General features: G+C 34.0%; 1 protein-coding gene across 2 annotated transcripts in view; it reads left to right on the top strand.

Moving 5' to 3' along the window:
- LOC141401446 (uncharacterized) overlaps window positions 1-17,310 on the top strand; it is an 80,844-nt gene that overhangs the window by 37,562 nt on the left and 25,972 nt on the right. The window contains exon 2 of one of the 2 annotated variants that reach the window (XM_073981704.1): window positions 11,867-13,298. In XM_073981704.1, the coding sequence (XP_073837805.1) occupies window positions 11,867-13,251 (1,385 nt within the window). In that variant the 3' untranslated portion in view covers window positions 13,252-13,298. Of the gene's footprint in view, window positions 1-11,866; window positions 14,118-17,310 lie in introns of those variants that run through there. The other variant, XM_073981703.1, reaches the window with a different exon arrangement.

The following is a 17,310-nucleotide window of genomic DNA, read 5'->3' as shown; positions in this document are numbered from 1 at the left end:
TAAGTCGAAAAGAGGGTAATCACCAAAAAGCTACTGAGCACGATGACTCTCAAATTGTGTACCTGAATTCGTCCGTTAGCTTTCCCTTCAAAAGTTCCACAATTTACGTTTAAATGCTGTATAAGACCACTTCTCGGATTATGTTGAATTTTTTTATATAAGGTAGCGTTTGTGGTCCTGATAAAAACGATATTTTAATAATTTTTTTGGTAAGGTCGCACTTCCTTTTATATGGGACACGAAATAAAAAAAAAATATAGTACTATTTATAGAGCGGATTTACCAAACCCATTTCTTATATCAACTCAAACATACCACTTTAGTACACTTATAGTGTGGATTTCCAAAACCACCAAATCCCTAATATCAAATTTCAAAACTATAGCTCTAAACATTCACAAAATAATCAATATAAGCAAATTATGTACTTTCAACTTTTATACGCGCTTAGAAATATTTGCAAAAACAACTTCCTTTTTTAAATCTACACACCATATTTTCAAATTTAGTACCATTTACTGAACACATTTCTAAAATCACCTCCTTATTTTTATTATGCCCTCAGCATTTATGCTATCGATGGTATATACACTTTCATACGGGCAAAATGTGCCTCATCGAAATAATGGTTTTAGACCCCAAGTATGTTTGGACGAAATCCGTTTCAGACAATTTGGAGTTGATTTTGCCATGTCCGTCCGTCTTTCTGTCTGTCTTGGCTGGAGCGCACGCTAACCTTCGAATGGATCAAACGATTCGGTCCAAATTTTGGCTTTCGTAATATTGTGTCCAAACTTAGTTTAAGTTCGATGATGGGTTATATCGGTCCACTCCTTTCTGTACCTCCCCCACAATAGTTCGAAAATGTTCGTGAAAATTTGTCCGCACGATAACTCTTGAAGGCAGTAACCGATTTGATCCATACCTTGCACATCGTAAAATTTCTACCAGACTTATATTTCCTCCCACACAAAATTTCGGAAAAGATCAGTTTAGGAGCTGCTCTCGAATCGCTTTGATTTTTATTGTCACAACTAGTAATCACCTCCCTCCATACGACGGTGCAAGTTTCATCAGGGACAAGTCCATACTTCCTGAGAAAATAGCCTGAAAGGTGCAAAAAAACTTATAACACCGTGGTTAGTGGTTGGAGCGCAGTATAAGTCTCGAACGGATCTTCCGATTCGGTCCAAAAATTGGCCTTTGTAATCTTTTGTCCAAACTTAGTTTAAGTTCGAAGATAAGCCATATCGGTCCCCTCCTTCAGGTATCTCCCCCACAAAAGTTCAAAAATGTTCGGAAACATTGTGCGCACGATAACTCTTGAAGAGAGTGACCGATTTGGTACATACTTTACACGTCCTAATATATCTACCAGATTTAGATCAGGTTCGAATTTGGACTATATCTATCCACACAAAACTTTGCATAAGTTCACTTTAAGACCTGCTCTCGAATCACTTCGCTTTTGTTGAAGCAACTTGCATTCGCTGCCTCCAATACGACTGTAAAAGTTTTTTCAGGGGCAAATCCATACTTCTTGAGAAAACACCCCGAAAGGTGTAAAAAAACCCCTATGGCATCATATGTAGTGGCTGGAGAGCACGAACTGATCAACCGATTTGGTCCAAATTTTGGCCTTCGTCATATTTACTCCAAACTTAGTTTCAATTCGGAGATAGTCAATACCGGTCCACAACTTCCAGTACTTCCCCCCAATATTTAAAAAAAAAACTTCACTAAAATGCTAGGCACGGTATCTCTTGAACGGGCTGAGGATATATCTCCGTCGGCAAGGCCGACTGATACTTGTTTTATTTATTTATTGAAACATTTTGTAAAGTAAGCCTTAAGGCCAATATTCATAATAAGAGTTCCTACTCCAAAATATAGTAATATAGTGTATATAAATTCAAGTTATTTATAAGCTAAAGTCATAAAGCTACAACAGGATATGTGAGATATTACTCATATGTTGATCTAATGTACATTTCTCAAAAATACAAAATTTCATAATTCCAGCTATGTCCCTTCACTACCAAATTTTCTTACCATTTAGAACTTTTCGTACACATATTCTATGTATTTCCAAAACCAATATCAATCCTAATACCATGTTCCAGATTTACAGCTCTGTCAGATCAACCAATACCAAATTTAGTCTCAAGATGTTGAAATATATGTATGTACATACCATATATGTTTTAAAGTTTTGACCAAATTTATGTTCCGAGCACCTGTTTTAAAATACCAATAGCACATACAAACATATCAAGCTTTTTGTAGAAAATTAACTTATGTTGAAACTGAGGTATGGGGTATTGTAACTCGCGATCAGTTTTACTATACCGTAACTTTTGACCGCATTTCGGTAAAATGAACTGTTTTAGCCCTATTCCCCGAGGGGTTTCTTAAAATTATAATTTGAGCGGAAGCTGTGGTCGTACTAATGTAAGAAAATCGGAAAAAATCGTTGAAGCAAACGAGTTTCATTATGTTATTTTCCAATTAGTGGTTTTACAGCACAATGTAGAGCTTAATGCTCAAGGGAGAAGTTAAAGAGTACACTTCAGAGTTGAAGTGTCTAATATATGATTTTTTAATATATCCACTGTATCTACCTCAAACGGATGCTGACATTTTGAAACCTGAAAAATTGGGTTTTTTTTGAATTTTTGCTCTAATCGGGACGCGCAGCTTGATTTCCCTAAAAGCTTATTGCTTGATTGTAGTACTCGCGATTTCGCATTTTTTAATGTATAACATGAGAGTGTAGCCCTCACAGGATCACAGTAATCTGCGCCCAAACACGAAATTTTTGTGCGTAATTTTTTCTCGAAAACCTATTTTTTTAGTTTAAAATTTACAAACATCATTCGATTTCCGTGGAAACCCGCGTAAATTTAGTTTTTTTACGTTCTGATTCTAACAAGCCACGACGCGTAAAAATCCCACTAGATCGGCGGATATGATACCCCTCAAATTTCGAAAATTTGCAAAAAATTATTTTGAAAATATCGCATATCAAAACGCGTTTTGGATGTGTCAGTTCTACTTAAATAAATAGATCGATACGCGTGTTTAAACTGCGCGAAAACAGATATTTAAAAACTCTCGTAAATCCAGAGATATTATAGATTTTTTCTAAAAATTGAGTGCGATGCTACATCCACAGTTCTTGATGGATCGCATTGAAACGGCATAGAATGATGTATTTTTTAATGGTGATTATTGAAATCGGATACGCATAAAATGTAAATGAACTTCGCGGAAATTATGACCATTTTACAGTATTTTGCAGCCTAATATGCAGCAGATGCTACATCGTGGCCGCCAAATAGAATTTGACAAACTGTACATCAAATAAGAGGGATTGATTCGCTGTGTTGGAAAATCGGATGCGCATCATGTCATTTTCATAATTACGCGGTTTATATGCGTCTCAAATGTTGTAATATTCAATATAACATTATTTTAACGTTATGCCACAATTGGAATTCCTTGTGATTTAATATAAGGTTCTAAAAATATTCGCCAATAGGAATACTATAAGCGAAAAATTTGTTACAACGGAATATCATCATTATTGCGTGTAATTTTGACGAAAATGCCGAAGAACTCGAACATTTTTTCTCCAACTTTTCCTATAAAACCATAAAAAAATAAAATTAGAATAATATGATTTTAATTTTTTCGTAATATTTTCTTCATATTTTTGCAAATAACATGAATACTATAGCTCCAACCTTCACAACATAGGTTTCATTTTATTCCTCAAAATGTCTGGATGCTGTTATAATTTTTTTTATATATTTTCCGTAAGTATGAGCGCTATTGTTTCAAAAATATGTTTGTAAATACGTGAAATTATTTAACAAATTTGAATTTTCGCGAATCCATTGAGACTTTGCGATTATTTTTTGCATCATCGCAAAGGTTACGAATTCAGTTAACGATAATAGGATATAACAGCTAAATATATTAAGCTGCGATTTTTTTAGAATTTTTTCTAATTATCATAATTAAACCGGTCATATCTTTTGCGCGCAACGATCAAAGTTAGTAACGAAAACAGATTTGGAATGCTGATTTTTTTCTTAATCTATGTACCAAAAATCATTAATGTAGTATCAAAAATTTTTTTTGATTTTTTTGAAATGGAAAAGACAATTTTAGACATTTTTCCTGATATGTATATTGTCCATGCGTGTGTTTCAAATTTCAACCTCATAATTAACTGACAATTGAGTGGAAATATTTTTTATGATAATATTTGAAATTCCCTTTATAACTTACTTTTTTACTTTAGATATAATCTTGGTGGCTCCCCAGCGACTATAAAAGTAGTGTGCGGTAAAGGACAAAAGTATATGTACATATACATGTGTATGTATATACATATGTACATGCACTACCCCGAAGGAGTATAGTTTTGTATTGCTTGTTTTATTTGTTGCTGCTGTTGGTTGGTTGGTTGGCTTGTTCTTTGGTTTGATTGTATTCTCTAGCTGCTTATTATATTCAATGAGATTTATGAGGATATTTACCGTCTTATTAAGTATTATAGCCTATAACTGTTTACATGAAATCGAATTTTCTATTTCAACAGCGGTATGTGTATGAGTACTGAATGTAGTCACCCTTCGAGAGGTTACCTTTCTTTGCCATGTTTATACCCTCATATTGTATGTATTAAATTAAGACTATTTGTCTGGCAATAGTGCTGCCAGTACGAGTATGACAGCCAGTCTGGTCCGGTACTATGGAATATTAGGATTTCCGTTATTATTTGCAAAATAATCATCAGCAAATTTCGTTATCGTTTCGTTTATTTCTTACCTCTCCCTCATACAAATTACATTGCGGAAAGAGGAGGTATCCTTTCCTCCTTACACGTATAACTATTAAGCGATGTTAACGAATTTACGCTCTCTAGTAAAGTGTTTGTTTTTGTAGGTTGTTTTTTCTGTTTCGCAAGGCTATTTGTACACGAAATTTATTAAAGATAATGACCCAAGTGTCTTCTGTAGTGAATGTGTAGTTGAGAGTCCCTTCAGGATAAATGCAATATCACTAATACCAGTATAATAAAAATATATGAGTGTGACGTGAATGGTATGGGAGATTTTCGCCAAAAGGGAAAATGTGTACAAAAGGCAGTAAGTACATCTCAATAATTTTTTTTTGTCCATTGTGGTTGGTTTTCAATAAAAAAATAAGAATGAAAACATGGGGCCGACAAATCTATAGGAAGATTTCGTCACTTAAAATTACTTTTTGAAAATATATTTTGAAAGATTTTATATTTGAGACATTTTATGACAAACATATCATTAATAGAAGAACTATTAAAAACTTGTAGTTTATTTACATACGTCTTATGGCCACATCGCTTAAAAAATTATCCAGACTAACCTTCAAATATTGCTATTATCAAAAACAACCCTAAACAACTTTATACACACATATGAGCAAACGAAGTTTGTTGTAATTAAACCGACGTGTGTTTGTCAAAAATTCATTAATATTTAGTTTCTGTTACAAAAAAAATTAATATGATATATGATTATCAATCAAATCCTTGTTAAAGCTGACAAAATTAATGTTTGTTTATTGTGCAATATCATAAAATAAAATGAATAACATTGGAAACCTAAAGTGATTTATAAAAATTGGTTGTAATTAAACAAATGTGATTATAATTATTTATACTTATATTTCAATTAACTTCTTAGCATTGGGTTTAAGTAAATACAAGTTCGAAAGTTAACAGTGGTTTCATAACTGTAATTAATTTCATTGAAGGTCATAATCACCTCATTGTTTTGAGACAACTTTTGTTTATATTTATATTTTTTACAAAATGTTGTAAATGTCGAATACATCATAGATGTGAATAAAACGTATGGAAATTAGCAAATATATGAGCACTAAAAATTCATGAAATATTACAGAACACAATGAAAAGGATTAAGTCAATGTTGGATTCTTAAATAGAAAAGGGATGTTTGTGGCTGGTCAGAACCAGTGGTTGACAGTCGTTTCTGTTCTTAAAAAAAAGATTTCCGACTCTTACCTATGTTCCGATGCATCGCGATGGGGCTCTCATGAAATAATACATACCTAATCTCTCAAGTGATAGATTTATGGAAATTAACAGCAATATGAAACATATCAGTGCGTTCTTTCCCGCACCGGACTAACGAGCTAGATGAGATAAAGGACTCTACACTGAGTAGACTCTACACTGAGTAAACATACACTCCGGTTCATCTGAATAGAACCTATTGCCTACAAATACCGTTATATCTAACGATAGGAGAGGAATTGTAAATTATATTTTTTTGGACATGTAGAGTATATAGTAGCCGATATTTTCAATACCTAACCTGTTTCACATATGCGTAATAACGGTACTTTTTACTCACTTTATGAAAAAATGTCAAAATATTGCCAAGTTTTAATGGTTCACCAGGATAGAACCACCATAAGAATGTGCACAAATCCTTTGTCAGAAGTGGATACTTTTACAAGAAACTACTTATAACACTGTGAACACAAATATTGGGGCAGAGATAATTCCGTTTGGAGATGAAATACCTTGGTGAGTATATTAAAAACCCCGAAGGACAGATCTGCCGTGAGTCGAACTTCCGCGTTATGGCGTGATGAAGTTTTTGCTAGAGACCCTGTAACCCATCAAGAATTAGCTTTATATCTTTGTTCACTGTTGATTTAGGTTATTTTTGAGATGACATGTCTGCAGTCAAATCGAATGAGGATTATTTTCGAAGAGCACTTCGGCCCTCTAACTCGCGTCCTTCAATGTCCTTTTCGTATTTTATTTACAAGATGTCGTTTTTCAGCTTCGAAATGTTCTGCAGAAATGTCGCTCAGAAAATTTTAGGTTCAGTTCTCACTGACAACTAATCGATTTTGTCGCGTTTTCATGGTCGTTTTGTGCATTTACCCTGTTTTTGTTCAGAAAAAGACTATATTTTGTTTTTTTGTATATTCGTTAGAGAACATACAAAAACACAAAACATAGTTTTTTTAGCAAACAGGGGTAAATTTCAAAAATGACTATGAAAACGAGACAAAATCGATTAGTTGTCAATGAGAGCAGTACATAAAATTTTCTGAGCGACATTTTTGCAGAACGTTTGAAGCTGAAAAACGTCATCTCGTGGTACTTTTATAGCGGCTCTTAAAATAAAGGACGACAAGGACATTGAAGGAAGCGAGTTAGAAGGTCGAAGTGCTCTACGAAAATAATCCTCAATCGATTTGACTGCAGACATGTCATCTCAAAAATAACCTAAATCAACAGTGAACAAAGTTATAACGCTAATTCCTGATGGCTTACAGGGTCTCTAGCAAAAACTTCTGGTGATCCATTAAAACTTGCCAATATTTTGAAATTTTTTCATAAAGCGAGTAAAAAGTACAGTTATAAGTAGACATCGGATTTTTGCATGTTTTTTATTTCTCATCTGATTGGACTCAAATTTTGGATCTAGGCGTTTTAAGGGTCAACTTTTCGATATTTGGGGTCATATCAAAAACATGCAAAAAATATGCAAAAAATATGCAAAATATATGCAAAAAATATGCGAAAAATATGCCAAAAAATATGCAAAATATGCAAAAAAAATATGCAAAATATGCAAAATATGCAAAAAAAAATATGCAAAATATGCAAAAAATATGCAAAATATGCAAAAAATATGCAGAATATGCAAAAAATATGCAAAATATGCAAAAAGTTTTTGGCCGAAAATCGTCATAAAAGTTGTAAAATTGTCAATCAATGTTAGAAAAATCGTCAAAAATCTTCAAAGTGTTCTAAATTAAGATAGTTGGGCGTTTAACGTCGATTTTTTAGCAGATTGTTGTGTTATCGAGACCTCTTACGACAGTGTGGTGTAGGGTATAAAAGAATTGTATTGTAATACAATTTTTTATTATTAAACTATGCAAAAATATAAAATTTGATAAAATATCAAACGTTCTATGAAAATTAAATATTTTCTTTGTTATAATTTGTAGCGTTGGGCTGGTTATTGTGCAAAGGGAACAAATCGATGTCGGGTTTTTTAAGGCGGCAACCGCATAAAGTTTTTAGTTCGGTCAGAGTTTTAGACTGTCAAAGTTTGAGCACAATTGGAATATGTTAACATCTGCCACTGGGGCCTCGACATTATGCAAATCTCGATTTTTTGGCTATTTAGCGATTTCGGCGACCCATTTTTCTGGAATGGTTAAAGCTTTTTGTCCATATTAAGCATTAAATTAAAAGCCATTCTATTCTTACATTTCTTGCTGAACAACAAAATATAAGTATATATATTAAATCTAATACTAAATAGGTATTACAGAATTCGAGATAATAAATCCAATGTCCCGAAAAACGTGACTAGGTACGCCTTTGTGAGAAAATGGAGACTATTAAAAAACATGTTCTTCATTTTTATAAATTTTTGGAATGAAAAGAAATGTCTTTTACATTTTATTCTAAATTAAATTTATTCGCGAGTCAGACATCATGTGGTTTTGGAGCTTTCTGGGTACAGCTGACTACTTGAAGAACGCTCTGCTATGAAGTTCGCAACTTTCAAGTTGCTTACCATCCTTTGCGCCTCCTGGAAATTCGGAGTTAATGTTTAATCTTTTGAACAACAAGAATTATGCCAGACCTTTTTCTAGGATTTTCGGCAGTTGCTCTTTTGGAAGTTTGGATCGAATATTTCTGAAGAAATTTGCTGGACCCCTGTAAGGTGTATAGGAACGTTACTAGTATCATTATGGCTACAGCAGAAGCTATCGTAGAGGATCCCTACAAATATAAGATCTCTAGAAGCTTTATCCGCGAACAGCGGTGAATAAACCGTGAAATATAAACGCAACAGCATCAAGGAACGAGGCTATTTGTGAGCACTGGCATGGAAAACTATTACCAAATATTCTCAAAACAGGGAAGAAAAAACGGGTTGCTGCTCTGGTATCACATGGGGGTAAAGAACAACTCCTAGGTGTTCCTGAAACTGACAGTAGCTCATGGGAGAAACAAGAACTAGCAGTGTACAAATGCCTAGAAAAATGGGGTCTCAACAGCTCGAGCAGATATTAGGTCGAGAGCTTCTGTACCACCGTACAAACTTGTTAGAAAATTGTTGAGAGGGATTTTTGACTGCAAGTTTGGAAGCACATCCGGACAAAAACCAAACATATTCAAGCGATTTCTATAAGAATAGTCTGCGATTGACAAATCGAAGTACGAAGTAGGCGAGAGTGTTTTAAAACTACTGCCCAACCCACTTCCCAAGAACAAGAGGCCGTAGAAGCACCTTGCGTTTAAATCGTTCGAGACTGGACGCCCCCAGAATGTTTTTTCTATTTCATTTATTTATTTGGTATCCCACACGACAACAACTGGGTGTTATATTATAAGTGAGAGTTTGGGTTATTGATTTTACAAACAATGAACAAGATAATGTTTATATAGATATAATATAGGATATATTGGGTAAACATTATCAATAGGTTAAAAAGAAATAGAGACAATAGATTGAGTTTAATACAAAAAATAGTGAAAACGATATTCAGAAATATTTTTAGGTCCAAAACAAGACCTAAACCGCATTGAAGATTTACTTAATAAGAAAGGCATTCACAAACAAAAATCAGATAAAGGAAATAACAAAATGATAAATCATATGTGGCATAATTACAAGTGAGACCATATTGTTGTTCAAGAGATTAAACTTTAACTCTGAAAAAGATAATGCAACTTGACCACAGAACATCAACAACCAGGAGGGGTAAAGGATGGTAAATAACTTGAAAATTGTGAGCGACATAGCAAGGAGTCGAGTTCATCACCAAGTTGTCATCTGTACCCAGATGGCTCCAAAACCACATTATGTCAGTCCCTTAATGCCCGTAATTTCAACACGTAGCTATCTATAAGTTCACAGATATCTCCCGTGTAAGCAACATTTTATAATTTCAACGCATAGGTAACGTTACCGAGTCAAAACCGGCCGTGTTACTTACACCATGGATTATACCTGGTTAATCGTTGCCAATGTGTTAAAAGTTGTAAAACACTTCTATGTGGCAATGATTTTGCGAAATCATGAATGAAAATCACCAATATTACCACATGATTTCAAAATTTAGACGCCTCGGTAAATGGCATGTAGAAATTACCAAACGCGTAGGTAAAGATAACTAATAGGTAGCTACCTACCCGTTTACCCAAGCGTTGAAATTACAGGCATAAGTAAATTAAAATATGTATGAACTAAATGTAAGCATTTGTCATTGAAGCCATACAATGAATGTACATTTGAAAAAGGAAATGTTTGATGGATAGCGATGCCATTCCACGGCCGATATGTCTGATGAGTCTCTATAAAAGGCGAAACATGGCTTTCCTTTTTCACTTGAAAAACATCATCGGTCATTAAGATCGACTCCAACGAGAAATGAATTCAAATAGATCTTCGCCCTAATAGGAAGCATTTTCAAATAAAGTAAAATATATTCGTTTTCATTCGCAAAAATTTGATAATATAGGAAGAAAAAAGTTGTTTTTTTAATAGACTCCATTTTTGCCCTAAGGCCTTTTTCGGGACATTGGGTTTATTATCTCGAATTCAGTAACACTTACGTACTTTGTTGTTCAGCAAGAAATGTTAAGAACAGAATAGCTTTTAATTAAATGCATAATACGGGCAAGTAGCTTTAACCGTTCCACATATATGGGCCGTCGAAGTCGCCAAATAGCAAAAAAAAATAGATTTTCATAACTTCGAGGCCCCAGTACCACAATTTAACATATTCGAAATGTGCTCAAACTTTGGCAATCTTAAAATCTAACAAAACTAAAAGATATAGGCGGCTCCCCGGCTAAAAAATCCGAGATGGATTTGGTCCTTTGAGTTAAAACCAGCCCAATGCTACAAATTAAATTAAGATGCTACAAAAAAGAAAATATTGAATTTTACATAAAACGTTTGATATTTTATCAAATTTTATATTTTTACAGAGTTTAATAATAAAAAAATGGTATTACGATACCAAATTTTTATACCCTACACCACACTGTCGTTAACGGTCTCAATAACATAATAATCTGCTGAAAAAATCGACGTTATACAGTCAACAGTCTTAGTTTTGACACTGTTATGTATTTTTTGATGGTTTTTCCAACTTTAAATGACAATTTTACGACTTTTATGACGATTTTCGGCCAAAATCTGTTTGCATATTTTGCATATTTTTTGCATATTCTGCATATTTTTTGCATATTTTGCATATTTTTTGCATATTTTGCATATTTTTTGCATATTTTGCATATTTTGCATATTTTTTGCATATTTTGTGCATATGCAAAATATGCAAATATGCAAAATAAATACGAAATATGACCCTGCCATTTAATTTAGATTTCTTTGAAATGAATTTTGGTCCAATCAGAATCTTCGTATCTTTAATATTAAAAAATATGCAAATATGCAAAATCCGATGTCTAGTTATAAGGCATATGTGAAACAGGTTAGGTATTGAAAATATCGGCTACAATATACTCTACATGTCCACAAAAATATAATTTACAATTCCTCTCTTATCGTTTGATATAACGGTATTTGTAGGCAAAATTGGTTGGTTCTATTCAGATGAACTTATATATCGTATTCTGAAATGCCCGAAGACGTAACCCACAAAGGGTTACGTTGAAGGTTACGTCTTTGGGCATTTCAGGTGACGATATACTTCTTCTCTATATTTATTTACAGATCCCCTCTTTTTACAACCCTGAACTAATAAAATTCCCCCTCATTTCTTCTCTTCCTTTCAGATGCCCATAAACAACAACAAATTATGGCAGCCAATAAAATAGTTCAAAAATACGGTGGACGCAATGCAGCCGAGGATGGTAGTAAAGTGATATTTTATGCACCACCAGCTGGTGGCCTTAGCTCCTCCTCCTCTGCCTCCCTCTCATCTTCCTCGGCGACAAGTCAACAGCGTAATGGGGCCAATCATAAAACTGTTATAAAAATTGAAAATTCCAGTAGTAATCAACAGGGGTCACATTTGTATCGCGAACGCAGTATTGAAGAAACTGAGGCTGCTCATGATTTACTGTCACTTTCACAAAGTTTACCGCCCCTGACGCCACCATGTGTGGTCACCATTACAAATGTTGCTAATGTCAAATTAGAACAAAACATGCAGGAGATATCCAGTTCTTCCAATATAAACAAACAAATGCAATGTGCCGCTGTTATACAACCCGATAATCTGAACGTCTTCATTGATACCGACCAAAATGCAACAGCCATGGCAAATTCAAAGATACGTTACATCAGCAGTTCATATGATCCCCATGGCCCACACAGTGTGGGTGTGGGAGGCAATAACTGTTCTCCACTAACACCGCCCAATTCCGATCATTCATCGGATATTGATATCGATATGTCTTCCTCCTCGGAATCCGGCCATTCACAACCACCCCATCCGGGAACAATGCACGGTGTGTGGCGTTCCGAATTTATGCCCGAAAACGGTAAATCCGATTTGAAAATAAGTCTCAACATTATCGATGGTCGCACCAAGGCCTGTAAGAAAAAGGGTACCGACCAGCAACCGGCCAAATCAGAATCATCGAAAAAGTCTAAACGTGGCTGTTATAAATGTTCGGAATGTGGCAAGCAATATGCCACTTCCAGCAATCTGTCACGTCACAAGCAGACACACCGATCTCTGGACTCACAATCGGCCAAGAAGTGTAACACGTGTGGCAAGGCGTATGTTTCTATGCCCGCCCTGGCCATGCATTTGTTGACGCACAAACTCTCGCACAGTTGTGAAATTTGTGGCAAGCTCTTTTCACGCCCTTGGTTACTGCAGGGTCATTTGCGTTCTCACACCGGCGAAAAGCCGTATGCCTGTGTTCACTGCGGCAAGGCTTTTGCCGATCGTTCCAATTTGAGAGCCCACATGATGACCCATTCGGTGGATAAGAATTTCGAGTGTAAACGATGTCATAAATCATTTGCCTTAAAATCATATCTAAATAAACATCTGGAATCGGCCTGCATCAAAGAATCATCAAACAGTGGTGACCAGCAATCCGGAGACGATGGAAATAAATTGGATGATGATCAGTGTTTAAGCGGCATGGCAGTTGAATCGATGTATTCAAGTGATGAAAACGACGAAGATATTATTGTAGCTTAGAATTGTAGTGGAAGCGTTCGTGACTGTGTCATGGGACTTTAGTGGTGGTAAGTCAATGAAGTTTGTGGCTTACATTTGGAGTGAAACAAAAACAAAAATCTGGTTTATATCTCTGCCATATAAACAGAATGAAAACCCTACAACAATTTCAATTAAAAACTCTGTAGTTTTAGATTTACACAAAAAAACAGCAAACAATACTCAATTAAGAGCATGAAGAAAATGTTATAAGAGAAACTTAAAAATGAGCAATTTCTAGTCATAACTTTTAAGATATTTATTTGTTTGATATTTTTTAATCTTAAAATAGCAACAGGATGTAATTGGTTAAAGGTTTTGCTCACATATGTATTTCTAAATTAAATAAATACTGAATTAAGGTGATGTATGTGGTGCGACCGATAAGAATGTCAATAATTTGTGGCGTGGACTAAAACCCCAATATAATTTGATTAATTAAATTTTAAATTAAATCTAACAAGTATTTCTTTTTGTATATTTAATTGATACATACATGTGTTTCCATTGATTTATGCATTTTTTTTCGGAAGCGATTTTGATTTTGATCAAAAAAAGGGTTACATTTAAACCATAAAGCTTTTCTTAGATAAATGCCTAAACTAGAGAACTGGACATGCATTGCAATTGAACTTGCGAGCAAAACTTTTAGCCAAACATCGACTATTTTTATAATATTCATTAAATTTTTATTTAAGCATTGCTGCAAAGGACCCTTAAAGTGTCCAGCTAGTTTTAGAATCTCCAACATTTTACTGTAGATATTGAAAATAAAATAAACTAAAAATAGATTGTTAAAAATAATTATTAAAAATAAATTCAGGCGTTAGGCCTACAAAAACAGAAAACAATATATACATAAACACATTTTTTATAAATTATATATTTATAAATAAAAAAAAACATAAAATGCAAGGCAAACATTTTTTATTTTTACATTATATTAGGAACATAGATTTAGTTACGTTTTTTAAATAAGGTTTAGATTAAAACCAAAACCCTAAGCAAAAGCAAACACAAAACAACAAAAACAACTTAAAGTAAAAATCCCATGCAACGAATATTATGGAACATAAGTAGAAATTCTATTTATACAAAAAATAAAAAAAAATATTGAAATTATATAATAATTATTACTATAAAAAATATAACATGAAACTTTAATGAACAACAAAAAAACAATTGAAATGAAACATTTATAATTATATATTATATACATGCATATATATAAAATATATATTTTAAAATACATTTATAGAAATAGCAAAAACAAAGAGGAGAAGAAAATAACTCTTAAAAATAATTATTTACCGCCAATATTCAAACAACATATTTAATCCAATTCGGCAACTAAATTCCAGATTTTTTTGTTTTAATTTTACAAAAAGTTTCCAAAATTTGCAAAAATCAGATCTTCACAATTACAAAGTAGATGAATTCAAATAAAATTCAAAATTTGGTTTAATGATGTAAATCCTAAATATTGTTTTGTGTCGTTATCAAACGAATTCATTCAATTGATGTATTCACTGAAAAGAACAACTGAACTTTTGTCAGTTACGCAGCAAAATGTTCGATGCCAGATGTATTTTCAGAACTTCAGAAACATATTTAAAACTTCAATATTTGTTTTAAGGCTTTATAAAAATTATACCAATAGTGTTGTTTAGTTAGCACACAAATGCATTCAATTGAACTATTCACTGAAATGAGTAAGTGAACCTAGAACTACACAGCAAAATGTTTGATGTCATAAAATAGATATACTTTAAGACTAACAAGAGCGGAAACTTACTCTATGTGGAACCACTTCCAGTGATGGAGCTTAAAGAAAATTTCGGATAGATAGCTTTCTTGAAATGGAGAATTACATGAAACTTGAATAAAAATAATGAATTAAATAAACAACAGGATACAAGACTCGGTCTACTGATATGGCGAATATTTAAAGCAAAGGCTCAATTAAATAGTTTTACATAGTCTGCATGCGTCCACACTGCTACGCAACATGCCCCGCGGTATACCGGCCTGAAGTTATATCCACAGTGATGAGAAAAACACAGTTGGGAGCTGGTTCCATATTACACTGTGAACACAAATTTGGGGCAGAGATAATTCTTTTTGGAGATGAAAGCCTTTGGTGAGTATATTAAGAATACCAAAGGACAGATCCGCCGTGAGTCGAACTTCCGCGTTATGGCGTGATGAAGTTTTTCTGTAACCTGTAAGGCATCAGGAAATAGCGATATATCTTTGTTCACTGTTGTTTTAGCTTATTTTTGAGATGGCATGTCTGCAGTGAAATCGAATGAGGATTATCGTCGTAGAACACTTCGACCTTCTAACTCGCTTCCTTCAATGTCCTTTTCGTCCTTTATTTTAAGAGCCGCTATAAAAGTACCACAAGATGACGTTTTTCAGCTTCGAAATGTTCTTCAAAAATGTCGCTCAGATAATTTTAGGTACTGCTCTCATTGACAAATAATCGATCTTGTCGCGTTTTCATAGTCATTTTTGACATTTACCCCTTTTTGCTAGGAAAAAACTGTGTTTTGTGTTTTTGTATGTTCTGTAACGAATATACAAAAAACAAAAGATAGTCTTTTTTTTGAACAAAAACAAGGTAAATGCACAAAACGACCACGAAAACGCGACAAAATCGATTAGTTGTCAATGAGAGCCGTACTTAAAATTTTTTGAACGACATTTTTCAGAACACTTCGAAGCTGAAAAACGTCATCTTATGGTACTTTTACAGCCTTATCCGGGTGTTGTTAGACTTTCTTCAAATATTCTAAGGGGAAAGGGTTTTAATTGGAGTTGTGTCAGCTATGAACAAACAAGTTCAAATGAACTATTCCGTGAAATGAACTAACAAAACCATATCCCACTCATTCGTTTATAGTGTTGATTTAGATTATCTCTTTATGGTGATTTTGTTAAATAGAGGCCATAGCAATTATATATCTCCCTGGCATTTGCTAGCCAATTGAAATTTTGCGGCGAAATATTAAAAAAATGGAGTCCCTCCGTCATTTCTTCCTGGGTACATACGTGGCGTCAATGCCTTCTTCCATCTAAATTAAATCCATATGAAATCCTTCAGCACAGATACCTGAGCATGAAGCAATTACATATATTGAGTCACCCTCTTCAGCGTGTGAAACGTGGAAAGAAGGGTTGTAATTCGAAACTGGATCAGAAAATCCAGAGTAGTGTTTTTGATTGCTCCGAAAAATATAATTAACGCAGGCCTTGAAACCACCAGGTCTCGGATCATAATCTCAGGTTAACGAGGACAACATGGGCCAATGACCAGTGTGACAGTTGTACTTAAACATTCCGCCTCAGGTTGGCTCACAAGAAATTTATGCAATGTTCAGGGCAGCTCCCTTTTATCGCTTGTAAAATATATTTTTGTTTTGTTTATCCTTGTTTCGATTGCAGCGTGGGTCCAGACAAGATTAAAGATAAATCGTCTTTGTGTCATAACATTCCTAACCTTCATAACCTTCGACCATTCATAACCTTCGACCAAAATGTTTCACTGATAAATATATTTCATTCTCTAACTCATATATCCAAGGCATGAACATCATTAATAAAGCTAATATACATGCTCTGGTAAAATTTCAAACTTCTACGTTTACACCAATGCTTTGACATGTAATTTTCACCAATGCTTTGGCATGTAATTTTCACCAATCCTTTGCAATGACATTATCATTACGACGACGTTGGTTGTGATTTTGAGTCTACGCAAACATCAAGCCTATTGTAAATAATTAATCTTATATATTTGGAAAAATGTGTATAAAAACACAAAATTCATCTCTATTGGATAGATGGAATGGGTTCAAATGCTGATAAACACATCGGATCTTTCACGACTTCCTTTGCATGGGTTCAAATGCTGATGAAAAGATCGGATCTTTCACGACTTCCTTTGCATTGGTTCAGATGCTAATGAAAAGATCGGATCTTTCACGACTTCGTTTGAACCAATGCAAAAGATGCCATGAAATCACGTCATTGCATGGA

Source organism: Musca autumnalis, unplaced genomic scaffold, assembly GCF_047663935.1.
Source record: "Musca autumnalis isolate F117 unplaced genomic scaffold, ASM4766393v1 scaffold_4, whole genome shotgun sequence".
In the NCBI taxonomy this organism is placed as follows: domain Eukaryota; kingdom Metazoa; phylum Arthropoda; class Insecta; order Diptera; family Muscidae; genus Musca; species Musca autumnalis.
Note: the sequence above shows the minus strand (reverse complement) of the source record. Positions and strands in the feature narration are given on the sequence as shown.